We start from the raw sequence: 17,215 nt of genomic DNA on the forward strand, positions 1-17,215 counted from the left end.
GTGGCACTAGTGCAGCGACCAGAACACAAACCCGCAGACGCAGCCAATCGGCTCTGTGCATAACTGTAGTCCACTGACTTCCGGTTTCTACTGCAGCGGTCATACCAGTTTCCTGTTTGTTGGCGTGTGCTGTAGACAATGGCGTATTTTTCGCGATGCCTGCGAGATTAAGATTAGAGTTTCAAGTTGTACACATCAAGTTACGTCCACAGCTATGAGGATGAGCGGACAGACGGACAGAATTGTGGACGTAACTTGGCGTGTCCAACTTGAGACTTTTCCCCCGTTTGCCGGTAGGTGCAGGCGAAAGTTTGTCGACAGTTCGGTGCACGTGGTTGACATTTATCCACGGTAAATCTTGCAGGCATTGCGAAAAATACGCCGTTGTCAACAGCGCACGCCAACAAACAGGAAACTGGTTTGACCGCTGCAGTAGAAACCGGAAGTCAGTGGACTGCAGTTATGCACAGAGTCAATTGTGTCTGAGGGGACGCCCGACCAAGCCGGAGGTAACACAGGGATTCGAACCGGCGATCCCCGTGTTGGTAGCCAACAGAATAGACCGCCACGCCACCCAGGCGCGCCCCGCATTTGACTTTATATCAGTCAATCAATCAATTAGTCAATCAATGGCAACATGCTAAAGGTTGGAGCTCCGGCCATATGATTCCAGCTATACAGCTATTGTAGTATCCAGGCAGTACCTTCATGAGCTCGGGCTGCAGACCTCTCCCCAAGCTCTCCAGCAGACTCTCCCCTTTTCCCTGGCTGGTGGTGTCCTCATCTGAACGAAGAGGAGAGACATCAGTGACTGCGGCACAGGAGAACAGCATCATCCAGACATTAGACATGAATAAGGCCGATGGGTAAGAAAGAGTTCCCTCTGATGGATAACACATTTAGCCACTACACATTATTCTCCATCCATCCATTATCCAAACCGCTTATCCTGCTCTCACGGGGATGCTGGAGCCTATCCCAACAGTCATTGGGCGGCAGGCGGTGAGACACCCTGGACAGGCCGCCAGTCCATCGCAGGGCCATAATGTAACACCATCAATCATTGAATATATTGTAGTGAATTTAGAGGCCAGCCGGGAACCGCCGCAGCCGGGACGCGAACCCTGGTGTCCCACATCACCGGCGGCTACTTTAACCAGTCGATTAAGGGTCCACTTATCCGAATACGGGTCGCGAGATGCTGGAGCCTATCCCAGCAGGCATTGGGCGGCAGGCGGAGAGACACCCTGGACAGGCCCCCAGTCCATCACAGGGCCGACACATTATTCTGAAATACGGAAGTGAGGGCCAAGTTTCAACGCTGTCCAGAACATTTCCATAAAGGCTCCTATTCTGCTTCCTGCCAAGTTTTGCTCCATATGGCCAAAACTGTTTAAGCGATACCTTTACGAGCAGGATGAGCCAATTCCCTAAAATATTTGGCAAAACTGCAACGAATCCTCTCCTCATCACGCTGACTCCCTTTAGAATTGAATGAGTCAGGAGATGCAGCGGGCCTTGCCTTTCTGGGAGGTTGCCCAATTGCCGTCTTCAAAGTTGGTGACCAAGCAAGACCGTTTTTCGATTCAGCGGATCAATTTTCATAAATGATCTATTACGAAATAAAACTGAAGGAAATAAAGTCTTGCCGGACACGTAAAAATTACACAGTATCACCCGCATTCTTCCACGGTGGTTAACTCCGGACGCCCACCGAGGTCAGAATCACTTCCTCCCGAGGCAAAAAACAACTCAGATGCATTTGGAAGGAGACTCAGGATGGAGTTAGCTGGTAGAGAGACACAACAGGCTGAGGCGTTCCTCACCCTGAACCCACCCGAGACATCTGGCTGGGGAAGACCTGCTCTACACCTGGAGCTGAATATAACCGAGTAGAATATGAAGTGGAGAAGGACACATGTCATATATTACTTCCCCACTGACAGCTGCTGGTAGAAGGTTGGGGCAATACATCACAGTGACATGCACGCCACTAAAATGTCCTAACAGTGGGGCTCTGACCCGAGCCCATGGGATATACTGCCACGGAGAAGGATTATTTTAAACCTGCCTTGGAATTACTAAAGCCTGAAAGGCATACTGTACAAGATTTCCCCTTTATTCAAGTCAACGATCCTCATAATAGGGGTAAATTTATGGTTGGGGCAATAAATCTCTAATTAATGTGCTTCCTATTGACTGATAGTATTATCACTTGCACTCGTCTCAAATGTTCATGGGTCATCAAATAATTTACCCAATAAAGCTTGAGCGGACTACACCCCTGATGAATGTTCAGACTACGCCAAATATTCTCCTCAATGCAAAATATGACAGAAGATTGGAAGGCTCGGTCTGGATAAACAGTACGGCTGCAAGCATGGCTTCTTATCAGGCCAGCTCTCGTGGAGCGCATAGGCTTGATAATAAAATGTATGCAAATGTTAAGTTATCAGTTTATTTAAAAAAAAAAAAATGTTTGGATTTGTTTTTCCCCCCTTTTTCCCCCCTAATTACCCCACTCTTACGAGCCGTCCCGGTCGCTGCTCCACCCCTTTCTGCCGAGCCGGGGAGGGCTGCAGACGACCACGTGCCTCCTCCGACACGTGGAGTCGCCAGCCGTTTCGCCAGGGGGACGTAGCACGTGGGAGGATCAGGTTAGCCCCGCCCTCTCCCCCGAACAGGCGCCCCAACTGACCAGAGGCAGTAGTGCAGCGAACAGGACACATACCCACATCCGGCTTCCCGCCCGCAGACACGGCCGATTGTGTCTGTCGGGATGCCCCACCAAGCCGGAGGTAATACGGGGATTCGAACCGGAGATCCCCGTGTTGGTAGGCAACGGAAGAGACCGCTACCATCATGCTCGGCGTTATACTAAGACCGGTTGTCCGTGCCAGACAAAACACTTAGTACTGACAACCTTGCTGGAAAGAGTTTGTGTGCAGTGTACGAAGCTTCTCAGTTGGGGCTGCAGGTCAACAGCTTGCTGGTATGAAGGCTGGCAGCCTGGAACAAGACGTGTTAGCACTGGCTGCTGCCGCCGCCGCTAATCCCCGTCTGGAACTTGCACCCACTCTGGCATGACCTTAGGGCACATCTGCAGTCTATCATCATGATAAACTACCATGTGCTCTCCTCTGGAGCTGGTGCGGCTTTATTTCATTAAAGAAAGTGATTATGACTCAGTGCAGAGCTACTAAGGGGAGGGACGGACGGGCGGGTGAGGTGTGGAGACAGGTTCTGGTCTTGTTTTGCTTTTAATATCTCATCCCACTTGCTTTAACCTGCAGGGAGAGGTGGTGGTGGTGGTGGTGGTGTTGAGCATCACCGCAGTATGTAATGTCACATGTACGCTTTAAATAAAGCATGTGTAAATCAATGATGATTATAGATGTGTGCCTGTGTGTGCTTCTCTGCGTGGTGTGTGTGCGTGTGTGTGTCTGCTCAGGACGTCCGGCTGTGTTTGTCAGGGATATTAAGTATAAACTCACCCAGGGCACAGTCCAGCGGGTCCCCGCCGTTCCTCCTGTCATGGCTGGGCTCGGAGCTGCTCTGCAGGGCCTGTTTCAAGGTGGCCACCCATTCCTCCATCTCCGCCTCACTATCCGCAGCCAGGAAGTGGCTGTAGCGCTCCTGCATCTTCAGCTCGAACGCGTTGCGCCGCATCTTAGGACACTGAGGTGGCGGGGTGAGAAAGATGGGGGGTGAGAAGGCAGGTGGAGGAAACGTTAGCAGCGGTGAACCGTAGCCACACTTCAGAGCATCAGAATACAGTCAGCCATGTCATTACCCGCCTACATGCTCTGTTGATCACCAGTGCTCAAGATGTTACGGCGGCGCATCCTGGCAATCGACAAAAACTGTCGAGGTTTGAATGAGTTCCCCTAGTTTGAACGTAACTCAAACAAAGCTTTCAGGATTTCACCAACGGCTTCCGAAGTCACGCGTCTTCACAAACTCCCAAGTTCTTAAATATTTCTTAGATATTTGGCTCCCACAACCGGGTCTCGGTGCTCGGCTGGGCGGCACGGTGGCCCAGTGGTTAGCGCTGTCGCCTCCCAGCAAGAAGGTCCTGGGTTCGAACCCCAGGGGTTGTCCAACCCTTTTTTTTGGGGGGGGGGGGGGGTCATCCCAGGTCGTCCTCTGTGTGGAGTTTGCATGTTCTCCCCGTGTCTGCGGTGGGGTTTTCCCCGGGGGCTCCGGTTTCCCCCGCCATCAAAAAAATAAACATGCACGTCAGGGTTTATCCTCCTGTCTGTGCCCTTGAGCAAGGCAACGGGAAAAAGAACTGGAGTTGGTCCTCGGGCGCAGCACGAAGGCGGCAGCTCGCTGCTCCTAGCTACACGGAGCACAGCTAGGACGGGTTAATTTGCAGTAAGTGGGTTCCCCCGAGGGGACTAATAAAGGAAACTTAATCTTAAATGTAATAACTCCTAACAGAAGACGGTCCAAACAGAGGGACAGACAGCAGAGGGATCCCCTCATGTGTTATTCCTTCCCTTGCTGTTACAGTCTCTTATCATAAAGTAAGTCCTCTGGCTCTCTTCCTCTCATCTCTATTCATTTCATCCTCCTCCCTCCCGTATATCTTAACATTTTATAGGGATATTCTTGGCACACTGTGGCCCCAGCCAGCTCTTTATCGCCGGTTACAAAATGCAAAAAAATCCAAAGTAATGTGCAAAGTGGTGCAGGGCTACATTCCCGGCCCGCCGTCTCTGGCAAAACAACCGACTGCTCCGCCAACCTAGGAGTCCTTCAAAACGAGCGGGGCTAACACAGTAACCCCCACAAACCCCCCCAAAAGCTCCCGTGCTTCAAGCATAACACCTGCTATGCACGACAACCAGACACGGGCTTTCACATCACACCCGCTGGCCAGGGCGGCTCCCTCTGCTCGGCTCTCCCCTGTGCCCATCCGTCTCTGTGAAAGCTTCCTGGCAGCCACAGCAGTAAGCCGAGATCTGACCGAGGAGCCGCTCCACGCGGAGCGCCACCAGCAGCCACACACACAAATATGTGGGAATGGGATTTAGTCTTTTTTCTTTTGTCCCTGTCAAAGGAATGCAGTAAATCCATCTAGTTCAAGCAGCAAAAGTCCCTGGAGCGTGGTGGAGAGGATGATGAGTAGGAAATGCGCTCCGAATTTCACATGGGGGAGAGAGAACCTGTGCCAAGGACTGACCAAATCAAAGTTGGCAGAGCAGGTCAACCGGAGCGAGTAGCGCTCATATGACGAGCACCACCCCAAGATCTTTCTGTCGCCACTCAAAATTTGAATGGAAATCATTTGAAACCTCGGGGGCTGCGCAATCTCGTTGTGCAATAAGCCTTCGCCGCACCTTTTCCGTTGTTCAATAACACCACGCGCGGGGGAAGCCAGCTCTAAATTCAGTCTGACGTGTTGGAAGAATGAGGCACGTTAGAGACCGTATGCAGAGGAGAACACGGTGGTCTACATCGTACGATGCTGGCAAAGTCTACCGTCAAGGGGAGGCCAGTGCGCAGCTCTAACAAGAGTCTCACAAGCCTGACAGGAAATGAAACCTCAAAACATTTTTCACAGAAACGAACCCTACTCGGTCTGTAATGGTTTTTTTGTGACCAATACCTGGGCAGAGCCAGGAAACCCACAACGGCTGAGGGCCAGCGAGGTGCAGAGAGGTCCAACAGCACTTGCGGTGCGGGAAGATGGCGGCGCGAACTCATGTTTGCGGCAGCCCCGCCCAGTAGCCTCCATGCAGCGTCTTTGTCCACGTCTGCATCTAAGTTGTCTTTGTTTGATGGCTGGGAGATCTGGCGCTGGACCGGCTGGGAGAGCATGGTCTGCTGCATCCGGCGGGCCCAGGGACCACGGCCCTGCCCCGGCGCTGCACCCAAAGAAGAAGCACCGAGGGCGGTCTGACAGGACGCGGAGGTGGGGCAGGCTAAGCTAACGGCTAGCCCACGCAGACCGGCAGTTCCGATAACACCGAGGGCGGTCTGGCGGCGGCCTCGTCTGGCGTTGACTTGTGTTTTTGGTGTCGTCGTGTGGAGCGCGGGGGAGGTGTGTCGAAGGTATCTGAATGGGAGAGCTGGCGTTGGATCGGCTGAGGGAGTCTGGTCCAGTGGGCCCAAGGACCACGGCCCTGCCTGGCGCTGCGCCCAAACAGGAAGCGCCAAGGGAGGTCTAACTGCTACCCCATGCAGACCAGCAGCTCCAACAGCCAACCTGGCTGGCGTTCGCTCTCTTAGCGACAGTGAATTTTTTTCCCTTTTTTTTGGGGGGATATGTTGGGTATATGTGTTTTTGTAGGTTTTTTGTGTAGTTCGGATGCGTGTTCTTGTAGTTTGGATACGCGTTTTTGTCTTTGTGTGCACTGCTGTGGGCCGAGGTGAACAACAAACAAATGGCCCTGACTCCTTCCAGACACAAATGCTAAACGGGGCAGAAACTGCCGAGCAAAGAATCCAAACTGGACCCTTCGCTTCAGAACATTCGGTGGATTCGCTTCGCGTGACTTGGCTAAGCTGCCGTACCTGAATGACGTCGATGCAGGAGTCCAGGTAGATGGAGCCTTTGGTCTCCTTACAGTTCTTCTCATCCTTGTAGGAGTTTAGGATGTAGGAGCCGTCAGGGAGCTGGGACAGGTAGAAGTACCTCCTTTTGAACACCTGCATGTCACGATATTGGACAGGAAGTCGTCAAGCTTCACCACAGCGGCTGACCAACAAGGGAAAGTCACACTGTACGAAGACACGGAACAGCTCTGCACACCGATGCGGTTGAACACGTCCTTGCTTACATGACAGTAATACATCAGTAGATAGGGTAAGCGCGCTACCTTACAGTACATGAAACAGTAAGAAGGATGCCAGACAGGAAGCTCTCTTGGTTGCATTATTACGCCTGGGTGTTGTTGTCTGTGGTTGTCGTACTGGATGAAAACTGGGTGAATAACAACAAACAGGATGGCAGTGACCCACCCTCATGGAGACAGACAGGCTGCTGTTGATGTTGGCCTTCTGCAGCCAACCCTGCTTCATGATGCCTCCCCTCTGCGAGCACAGCGACGTGGAGTCCTGACACACACACACACACACACACACACACACACACACACACACACACACACACAAACACACACACACCGAACACGTCAGCACTGACATTTACACAGGACACTCTCAATCGCTCAAGAAGGCTTAAAAAGGTGCAGACTGGGCGTCTGGGTAGAGTGGCGGTCTATTCCGTTGCCTGCCAACACGGGGATCAAATCCCGGTGTCGGTTCGAATCCCCGTGCTACTTCCGGTTTGGTCGGGGCGCCTGTTCGGAGGGGGAGGAGGGAACTGGGGGGGGAATAGCCTGATCCTCCCACCCCACGCGCTACGTCCCCCTGGCGAAACGCCTCACTGTCAGGTGAAAGGAAGCGGCTGGCGACTCCCCATGTATGGGAGGAGGCATGTGGTAGTCTGCAGCCCTCCCCGGATCGGCAGAGGGGGCGGAGCAGCGACCGGGACGGCTCGGGAAGAGTGGGGTAATTGGTCAAGTACAATTCGGGGGGGGGGGGGGGTCGTTAAAAAAATAAAAATGCAGACTAAATAAAAGTATTTGTGGTAAAAACAAAACATGGAAGACATACATGTTGGAGAAATCTATTCCAAACACTTCTAAACAATACAAAATGTCAAAAGCTAAACCATTTAGGTGGTTTAGTAGATGGTGCTTCCTGTTAAATTAGCTATAGACTCATGAGGCCATGGGACAACGTCCCTTTATGGTAACAACTGACAGGCTAGTACACTGGATCCAGAAATGGTTGCACGCATTAGTCAGTGATCTGAGCTGGTCTTCAGAGTGAATGTGCACCATGGAATGTGATGCAAAGGCTGTTACATCACATCCTGTTGTATTGCTAAACGACTGGTCATAAGGAAAACTCCCTGATCGGTTATAGTAACACACAATCTAATGGGAAATTCCACTATCACTGAACATCCCATCACCATCACACACTATCCAGTCGAATCACTTTACATGAAGCATTTTCTTAGCTTCCCATTAAGGGGTCATGGTGATTCAACCTCAGTTCCTTCGGACCAGTCAATCCATCCCCACTGGAGTGGCGGGCCCGTTATGGGACCATTTGTCACTCGCATGAGACACACCCTTCGTAGGAAAACGTCCTCTAGCTGAACACTCACACACTGAGAGAATATGTATACCGGCACATTACACAATTCATAATACAAGGAGTCATAATCTGTGTAAGGCAACAAAATGTGTCATTTGTTGAACAAAGGTGAACTGTGTGTGTGTGTGCGCGGGGGGGGGGGTACACACACGCTTGTATCTAGTAGACTGTATATGAGCGAGCACAAGCAAGACAGCCCTAATCACGCCGAAGTGGCCCTCTCTGTGCACGCTTGCGCACTTCCCCCTTCATGGCTTCATGCTTTAATCTAATTGGCTGACTGTTGCTTGCCCTCGGCTCCCCCTCTCGTCCTTCCTCTCACAAAGTGGCCCTCAGAGAAAAGTCATCGGCAGAAGTTACCCATCTCCCTGATTGGGTTAGTGAGGATGATTGATTATTATGGTTATTCATGAACACCCTGTGAGGACATAAAGGTCTTGAAAAAGCAGAGACTCAAAGTAGCTAGTAGCTAGCTAGCTAGCCAGATAGATAAATAGATAGATAGATAGATAGATAGATAGATAGATAGATAGATAGATAGATAGATAGATAGATAGATAGATAGATAGATAGATAGATAGATAGATAGATAGATAGATAGATAGATAGATAGATAGATAGATAGATAGATAGATAGATAGATGCTTGGATGCATGCTGGATGGATGGATAGACAGATAGATAGACAGACAGACAGACAGACAGACAGACAGGCAGACAGACAGACAGACAGACAGATAGACAGATAGATAGATAGAGATAGATAGATAGATAGATAGATAGATAGATAGATAGATAGATAGATAGATAGATAGATAGATAGATAGATAGATAGATAGATAGATAGATAGATCGGTGCCCAATCATCGGTGTGTGCATGTGGGGAGGGTTTGCAGACCGGCCCTTGTCTGAAAGGACCATGCTGAAGTAAAAGTCCATGAACCAGGGCTGTTTCGGGGGAGGAGGAGCAACATCTATCGATGTCTATTTTCTCTGCCCTCTCTTTCTGAGCGGCACGGCTGCATTTATTTTCCTTCAATTACAGCCCTTCTTCTGCCTAAGTTTATCTGCATCCGGTCGGTCAACAGGGGGAGGAGGGTCGATGAGAGCTATTTATAGGGGCTATAAGGCTTCTGGTTTCACTACCCGGCATGCAGTCACTTTGGGGCCATGCAAACTGGACAAGACTGCAGCACGAGCCAAAGAGTGTGCACCCGCAGTGGTTATTTCAACCACAAACCCCTCCTCCCTGAGAACGCTACCGAAGTAAAGAATCCAACCATTATTTTTTTTAGCATGGCTGCTTTCTCATGCAGGATGCAGTGTCTGGTAATGGTGATGACAGAGAGAAAGCAGAAATGAAATTTGATGTGATTTGTCATAACCCAGGTTCTCCTGACACTGAGTAATGGGTACAGTGTGGGTGTTGGGTACGGAAGCTTTGTACGGTCAAGTATCTGGGCTATGCAGGCATAATGACTGCTTTTATTCGGGTCTTCCTGATAAACAAAACTGTGTCTTCATCATTTGCAGCCCAAGGCTGAGCGTATACCCTTCAGAGTTGCATGTAGCTGTGCGCGAGAGGCAAAGCAGTCATTAGAAGACCCGGCGAGTCGATAGCAGACCACTGGACCCACCCTGCAGGAAATCAATGCCTCTGATCTGACGGCCCTCAGGCTCCCCTACTCACCTCGTCTTTGGCGTCTTCATCGACTTCAAACACGTGAACCGGTAGCTTGTCTGTCTTCAGGCCCTTGCTGTGAAAACACAAAAAGGGAGAAGGCCGTTTGCGTGTCAGCAGACTTCACTAAATCCGCCCCCCGTCTCTACCGTATTTCCCCTCCGGTCAGTCCCACCGTAGCTACGTGATGTCTGGACTGTATTCTTTTACATTTCTTTTCTTGTGTGTGTAAAGCACTTTTTTAGTGCCGTGATGAAGATTAGCTGTCAATATAGCCAGAGGATGCACTTATTTGCCCCCGGCTGTCACGGCACAGCGGCACGTGATCGAGACAAATGACTTGTACGTGTTGTGCGTTCGACAAAAAAAAAAAGGTCATTATGTCACGCACACCAAACCCCATCCCCCTAAGTCATACGGTAACACTTTAGTATGGGGAACGTAGTCACCATTAATTAGGTGCTTATTAGCATGCAAATTAGCAACATATTGGCTCTTAATTGGTCATTATTACGTACTCATTAATGCCTTATTCTGCATGGCCTTATTATACAACCAGTAAGCCATTAACTATGAGTTTTCCCTCTATAACCTCAGAAGTATTGCTTATTAGTAGTACCATCTCAATATGCTTTGCTTAGTATGGCCTTTATAAGGTGGTAGTACCACAAGAAGAGTTATTCTGCCTTACTAACACGTAATGAATATGCTCTGTTCTTACATAACAACACACAAAACTACAAGTGTTCATAGTGTTAAATTACTGTAAATTAAGTTGTTGTTACTTAGAATATGTTCCCCATACTAAAGTGACATCTTGATCATTACTAATTCACTAGTAATTAAGTTTCTGTTACTTACAATATGTTCCCCATACTAAAGTGACATCTTGATCATTACTAATTCACTAGTAATTAAGTTTTTGTTACTTAGAATATGTTCCCCATACTAAAGTGACATCTTGATCATTACTAATTCACTAGTAATTAAGTTTTTTTATGTTCCCCATACTAAAGTGTTACCAGTCATACATATACATCCTCCATTTCCATTTTAGCTCCTTTTTTTTTTATCATTCTTACCTTGGCAGCATGCGGAAATCGCCGGAGTAAGCCTCATATTTATAGTTGATGACATGCCAGTCCGTGTTGTACATCTTGATGCACTGCCAAACAGGTCAACACAGAGAGCCGGATTAGGAGTGTTTCATGCCAGCAACCAAACACAGCACGAAGAGCTTTTCTGTCACTGTGGCTCACAGAGACCAGGACGGTCTGTCTGTTAATTTTCACAGTTATTGACGTAGAAAAAACGATCACCGATTTCTGAGCAGAAGAAGTCGTCTCTCTAACTGTCTGCGCCATTGATACTGAGTCAGGGGTCATGGAGCCATGTGTAAGCTGGTTTCCATTCCAAACCAACGCGACACCAGCTGATGATTGGTGTCCCTCAGTCTGTTTAGTGTTGAGTTGAAAAGAAAATCTACGAAGAGGGCATCTGGGTGGTGTGGCGGTCTATTCCGTTGCCTACCAACACGGGGATCGCCGGTTCGAATCCCCGTGTTACCTCCGGCTTGGTCGGGCATCCCTACAGACACAATTGGCCGTGTCTGCGGGTGGGAAGCCAGATGTGGGTATGTGTCCTGGTCGCTGCGCTAGCGCCACCTCTGGTCGGTCGGGGCGCCTGTTCGGGAGGGGTAGGGGGAACTGGGGAGAATAGCATAGTCCTCCCACGCGCTACGTCCCCCCCGGTCGCTGCTCCACCCTCTCTGCGGATCCAGGGAGGGCTGCAGACTACCACATGCCTCTTCTGATACATGTGGAGTCGCCAGCCGCTTCTTTTCACCTGACAGTGAGGAGTTTCACCAGGGGGATGTAGCGCGTGGGAGGATCACGCTATTCCCCTCAGTTCCCCCTTCCCCTGAACAGGTGCCCCGACTGACCAGAGGAGGCGCGAGTGCAGCAACCAGGACAATTGTGCCTGTAGGGATGCCTGACCAAGCCAGAGGTAACACGGGGATTCGAACCAGTGATCCTCGTGTTGGTAGGAGATGGAATAGACCACTACGCTACCCGGACGCCCTCAAAACTATCTTTTAATGTACACAGGACTTTGACACCGAGCAGAAATAGCTCAATAATGGCAAGCCTTGAGTTGAATGTGCCTTTGTCCCACAGATATACTGAGTAAGACTGGAGTTGTGTGTGATAACAGCTATGACTACTGCTACAACACCGTATGACGGTCATAAGAGCTGGCTAAGGAGCACAGCTTCCGGAACTGGATGATAAGGAGCATGTATCAACAGCAAGCCAGAAAAGTGATTCCACAGCTGTTTTTCATTGCTATTACAATATATTATCTGAATAGACAATGACTATCATGATTACAAGTGCTGAGTTTCTGTATACACTTAACTGAACATTTCCTCTATAACTTCCTTTCCGGCCGCCTGTAAGTTTTAAATCCAAAGATGTTGTGTTTTCATTCTGCTGATGTGGACATGAGCAAAATTCATGGCATAAACATAATTGCTGACATAAATGGCAGCATTTCTGTTTGTTTTTACTCAGTTTATGTGTATATGAGTCATATTTCACAGTGTGTGCTGCGTTTGGCGACACTTCAGTACAACCGCAATGACAATTCCAAACGTTTTACAATACACACGAGAGCATTCTGAGAAGGTGAAATGCATCCAAAAGCATAAAAAATAAATCATGAAAATGTGCCCACAGCGGATAGGAGCAATAACAGATCCCACCAACAGCCTTCTGTAACTCATACTGCTTCAGTCTTCTGTAATTCATACTGCTTCATACTGCTTCAGTCTCCTGTAAATCGTACTGCTTCAGTCTTCTGTAACTCATACTGCTTCAGTCTTCTGTAATTCATACTGCTTCAGTCTTCTGTGACTCGTCCTGCTTCAGTCTTCTGTAACTCATACTGCTTCAGTCTTCTGTAACTCATACTGCTTCAGTCTTCTGTAACTCATACTGCTTCAGTCTTCTGTAACTCATACTGCTTCAGTCTTCTGTGACTCGTCCTGCTTCAGTCTTCTGTAAATCGTACTGCTTCAGTCTTCTGTAATTCATACTGCTTCAGTCTTCTGTGACTCGTCCTGCTTCAGTCTTCTGTAACTCATACTGCTTCATACTGCTTCAGTCTCCTGTAAATCGTACTGCTTCAGTCTCCTGTAACTCATACTGCTTCAACTCGCACTGCTTCAGTCTTCTGTAACTTATACTGCTTCAGTCTTCTGTAACTCATACTGCTTCAGTCTTCTGTAACTCATACTGCTTCAGTCTTCTGTAACTCATACTGCTTCAGTCTTCTGTAACTCATACTGCTACAGTCGTCTGTAACTCATACTACTTCAGTCTTCTGTAATTCATACTGCTTCATACTGCTTCAGTCTCCTGTAAATCGTACTGCTTCAGTCTTCTGTAACTCGTACTGCTTCAACTCGCACTGCTTCAGTCTTCTGTAACTCGTACTGCTTCAGTCTTTGAATGTCGATGATGGAAACTATCTCAAGTATCTTACAGTACAGACGCAATGACATTACATTTGGTATGGGACTGAAGGGTGCGGTGGTATGTAGCATGGCAAGCTTGAGGTGGATCCAAGCTGTACGTAAGGTGGACTGCAGTTACCTCTTTGGCGAACAAACTCCTGGCTTCCCGCTCGGCATTCTGGGGGACTGATGGGACCACGGTCCTCCTGTGTCGGGAAATCTGGGACTCCTGCGTTTAAACGTGCACAAACAGTGAGGCCAAAACACATACACACTTTCATCAAGTTTCGTTACGGACCATACGTTTTGTTTCTGACATTTTCCATAAAATGCAAACAAGCCATGAGAAAGATAGAAATAAAAATAGATAAAGATAGAAAGATAGAGGTTTTTGTAAGAGAGAGAGCGCGAGAGAGAGAGAGAGAGAGAGAGAGAGAGAGAGAGAGAGAGAGAGAGAGAGAGAGAGAGAGAGAGAGAGATTCATACAGACAGAATCAAAAAGAGAAATTGAAAAAGAGAGTGAAAGACAAAGATCCAGCAAAACAAATGGGTGCCAACAGAGTCTCTCAGCATGGGAAAAATCTAGACAAGCCTCTAAACAAAAACCACATGTGTGATGGCGCACCAATAAATGCAGAGCTATGAAGTACGGGGCCTGGGTTATACTGACCCATAAATAATTTGGTGCAAGATGGGAAACTTCCTACGGAGAGTGAAACCTCTCAGCATGTAGAACTTTCTCTTGCTCAGAAAATTCAACTCGACAAAACCTGCTGATATGGGTGATTTGTACAGCTCTTCCAGGACTCATAGGAATAATGCATTACTCCTCCAAACTACAGAGTGTGGCTATATCCAGTGGTGTAAGATATATTTTTCTGTCATCCACAGTACGAAGTGAACACTGGGCGTCTTTTAACATTGAATCATACGCTAGGTTTAGCAGTATTTCTGTTTTACAAGGTACTTAGGTTAGACTGTTTGACTGCATGATCCCTTAAGAGAAATTTAGGTTCTGCAATTCCACAGGCATTCAGATAATGCTGCTTTGTACACAGGTGTGAAGGAGGGTGTGTTTCATATTTAACCCTAAATATATCAGGTCAGACAGCCTTGCAAAATGCAAGACTCTGGCTTAAGACTTTATGCATGCACGCAGAGGGGGCATCTTGGCTTGAGAGCAATTGCCAGAGAGCAGGAGGGTGGAAGCTCACCGAGACATCGTCGGTGGGGCAGAGCAGCAGGTCTCTGTGGGGGTCACTGTGGATCTGGGCCTTTCTCTGGAACACCACGGCTTCGTAATCCAATGGCTCAATGATCTTCGGCTGCTCCTGGAGAGACAACAGAGAAGCCCACAGCAGTGAGTAAAGCAATCTATTTTAAAGATTTTTTTGGGGGGGGGGTTCTCCCCAATTGTACCCCGTCCAATTACCCCACTCTTCCGAGCCGTCCCGGTCGCTGTTCCACCCCCTCTGCCGATCCGGGGAGGGCTGCAGACTACCACATGCCTCCTCCCATACATATGGAGTTGCCAGCTGCTTCTTTTCACCTGACAGTGAGGAGTTTCGCCAGGGGGACGTAGCATGTGGGAGGATCACGCTATTCCCCTCAGTTCCCCCATCCCCCTGAACAGGCACCCCGACCGACCAGAGGAGGCGCTAGTGCAGTGACCAGGACAAATACCCACATCCGGCTTCCCACCCACAGACACGGTCAATTGTGTCTGTAGGGACGCCCGACCAAGCCAGAGGTAACATGGGGCTTCGAAACGATGATCCCTGTGTTGGTAGGCAACAGATTAGACCGCTATGCTACCCGGACGCCCCCAATCAATTTAATCATAGCACTTATTTTTTTAAATCTCAGTCTGCTATCTTGGTCACTCACAAAAAATGCAAAAAATGATGGGGAAACGGCAGACAGACAGATATCGACAACACAGCACCTGCTCTGTAGCTACAGTCGCTCAATATTTACTTTGTCGGTCACTAGTTCCCCTCACTGCACGGTTGTTAAATTGTCTCTGTTCATCCATAACCACTTACTTCACTGCACTTAGTATAGGGAGAAAACCCAAGCAACTATGGCAAGAAAAGGGTGTTTCGGTCTGTCAGGCCGTAACCATACATTGCAGGGTCTCACACTGAGCTGCAGTTCTTGTGCAATACAGACTTCTTATGTCTTTGTCTGTTACCTCAGCTACTGTTAAAAAAAAAAAAAAACTAACAGTTTGTTCCCCCTTCCTTCCAGTTGCCTGGGCATTGGATCAGCTCCAGCACAGAGCTTTGCCCGTCTGATCTGATCCAGTCTGATGGAGCTTTGATGTGGTGCTAGGCCTTGTTAAGAACCAGCAGCCTGGTTTCCACCACACAGGCCCAAAGGACTCCTGAGGCCACATTAACTACTTACACTCCTTAGACGCCTTGAAAGGAAATTAAATTTTTTCACAACCAGGGTCTTATTTTTGTACTTCTTTGCCATTGTGCATGTCGGTTAAGATACCATTTTACTGGCCAATTTATGAATGACCAGCCTATGCCTGCCATAAGCAGAAGTACTTATCATATAGCTTACCTGGCCAGCATAGCTGAGAAGTCAAATAAGTAGGAAAACGTGTTTATAATCTAACTGAGGTGCTATGGTTTTGTTACCGTTGTTGCTATTGGAAGGACAGGTTTCCAACAGTCGTCCGGTTTTCAAAATCTTTAAAATTAAGCTGGTGAGTGAAATGATATCATAACCAATATGCATGATGGCAAAAACTACCAAAATAAGGCCCATATTGTAAAAAAACAAAAACAGAATTAAATGTTTTTGTTTGACTATTATTATCAATGTAGTCTATTGCTTTGGTTGACACAGAATGATGAATGATGTCAGCACTACCCTAGTTTAAAATGAAAAGAAATGCATGCATGCATGCACACACGTAGCATTGTGTGCACATATGCATGCATGCATGTGTGCTTCTGTTGCATAAGTCCCAAAGTCAGTGTGCTAAGTGAGCAGGCGCTTGCCTTCCAAAAGGTTTACCCAGCCACACCAAACGAGAGAAAAAAAGCAATGGGAGATCAGAGAGACAACCACAAAGTTCAAACTGACTGTCACAGTGCGAGGAAAATGTCGCTCAGAGGACGAAGGGTGGAAACCTACCAAAGATGACTGAGGACACAAAACAGATGGTCGACCAATAGAAAGACAGAGCGAGAGAGAGGGAGAGAGGGAGAGAGAGAGTCGGTGAGTGACGTAGGGACTGATGGGAATACCAGACGGTCTGAACAGCCGGTAGAAAACTCTGGAGCAGGGTGGATTTGAACACAACAGAGAGGAAAAACAACTGGTTATGTTGTATAGCCCAACCAGAAAACAAATGACAAGATGGTGAGGATTTGGAAGAATCTAGCCTCTCTCCACCTATCCATTTTAACTCTTTGGTACTGGCAGCTTTGTTCAACAGAAGAAACCTCACCCATTTAAATGACAAATATGCATCATAAACCCCGCCAAAAAAAAAAAAAAAAGGAAAAAAAGATAACTGCCGAATGTCAGCTATAGCGCAACGTCATGACTTCCTGTTTCCAGTCTCAAAACGTAGTGGTAGATTTTAGAGGCAGAGTCTTATTATTTCTAAGACAGGCCTACATGCTAACTTTGCGCTCTGCAACTAGGTCAACATGCAATCACATGTATGAGGCTAAACCACTTGGAAAGATTGAGAAGTAATTCCATGAAAGAGCAACTTTAAGCTCAAGCTTATCAGTAAAGATGTGTGATGACTAGCTTAGCCCAATGAATAAGCCTTGCTGAGCTACATGAGGCTTTTGGGCCACAGGCAAAGGA

General features: G+C 48.1%; 1 protein-coding gene across 1 annotated transcript in view; it reads right to left on the reverse strand.

Moving 5' to 3' along the window:
* Positions 1-17,215, reverse strand: part of dock11 (dedicator of cytokinesis 11) — a 134,806-nt gene that overhangs the window by 106,510 nt on the left and 11,081 nt on the right. Inside the window, 9 exon segments of the mRNA XM_056300885.1 lie at positions 705-784; positions 3,495-3,678; positions 6,523-6,657; positions 6,970-7,065; positions 8,168-8,172; positions 9,864-9,934; positions 10,941-11,023; positions 13,515-13,604; positions 14,590-14,706. Coding sequence (XP_056156860.1) covers positions 705-784; positions 3,495-3,678; positions 6,523-6,657; positions 6,970-7,065; positions 8,168-8,172; positions 9,864-9,934; positions 10,941-11,023; positions 13,515-13,604; positions 14,590-14,706 — 861 coding nt within the window.

Source organism: Lampris incognitus, chromosome 20, assembly GCF_029633865.1.
Source record: "Lampris incognitus isolate fLamInc1 chromosome 20, fLamInc1.hap2, whole genome shotgun sequence".
NCBI lineage: Eukaryota > Metazoa > Chordata > Actinopteri > Lampriformes > Lampridae > Lampris > Lampris incognitus.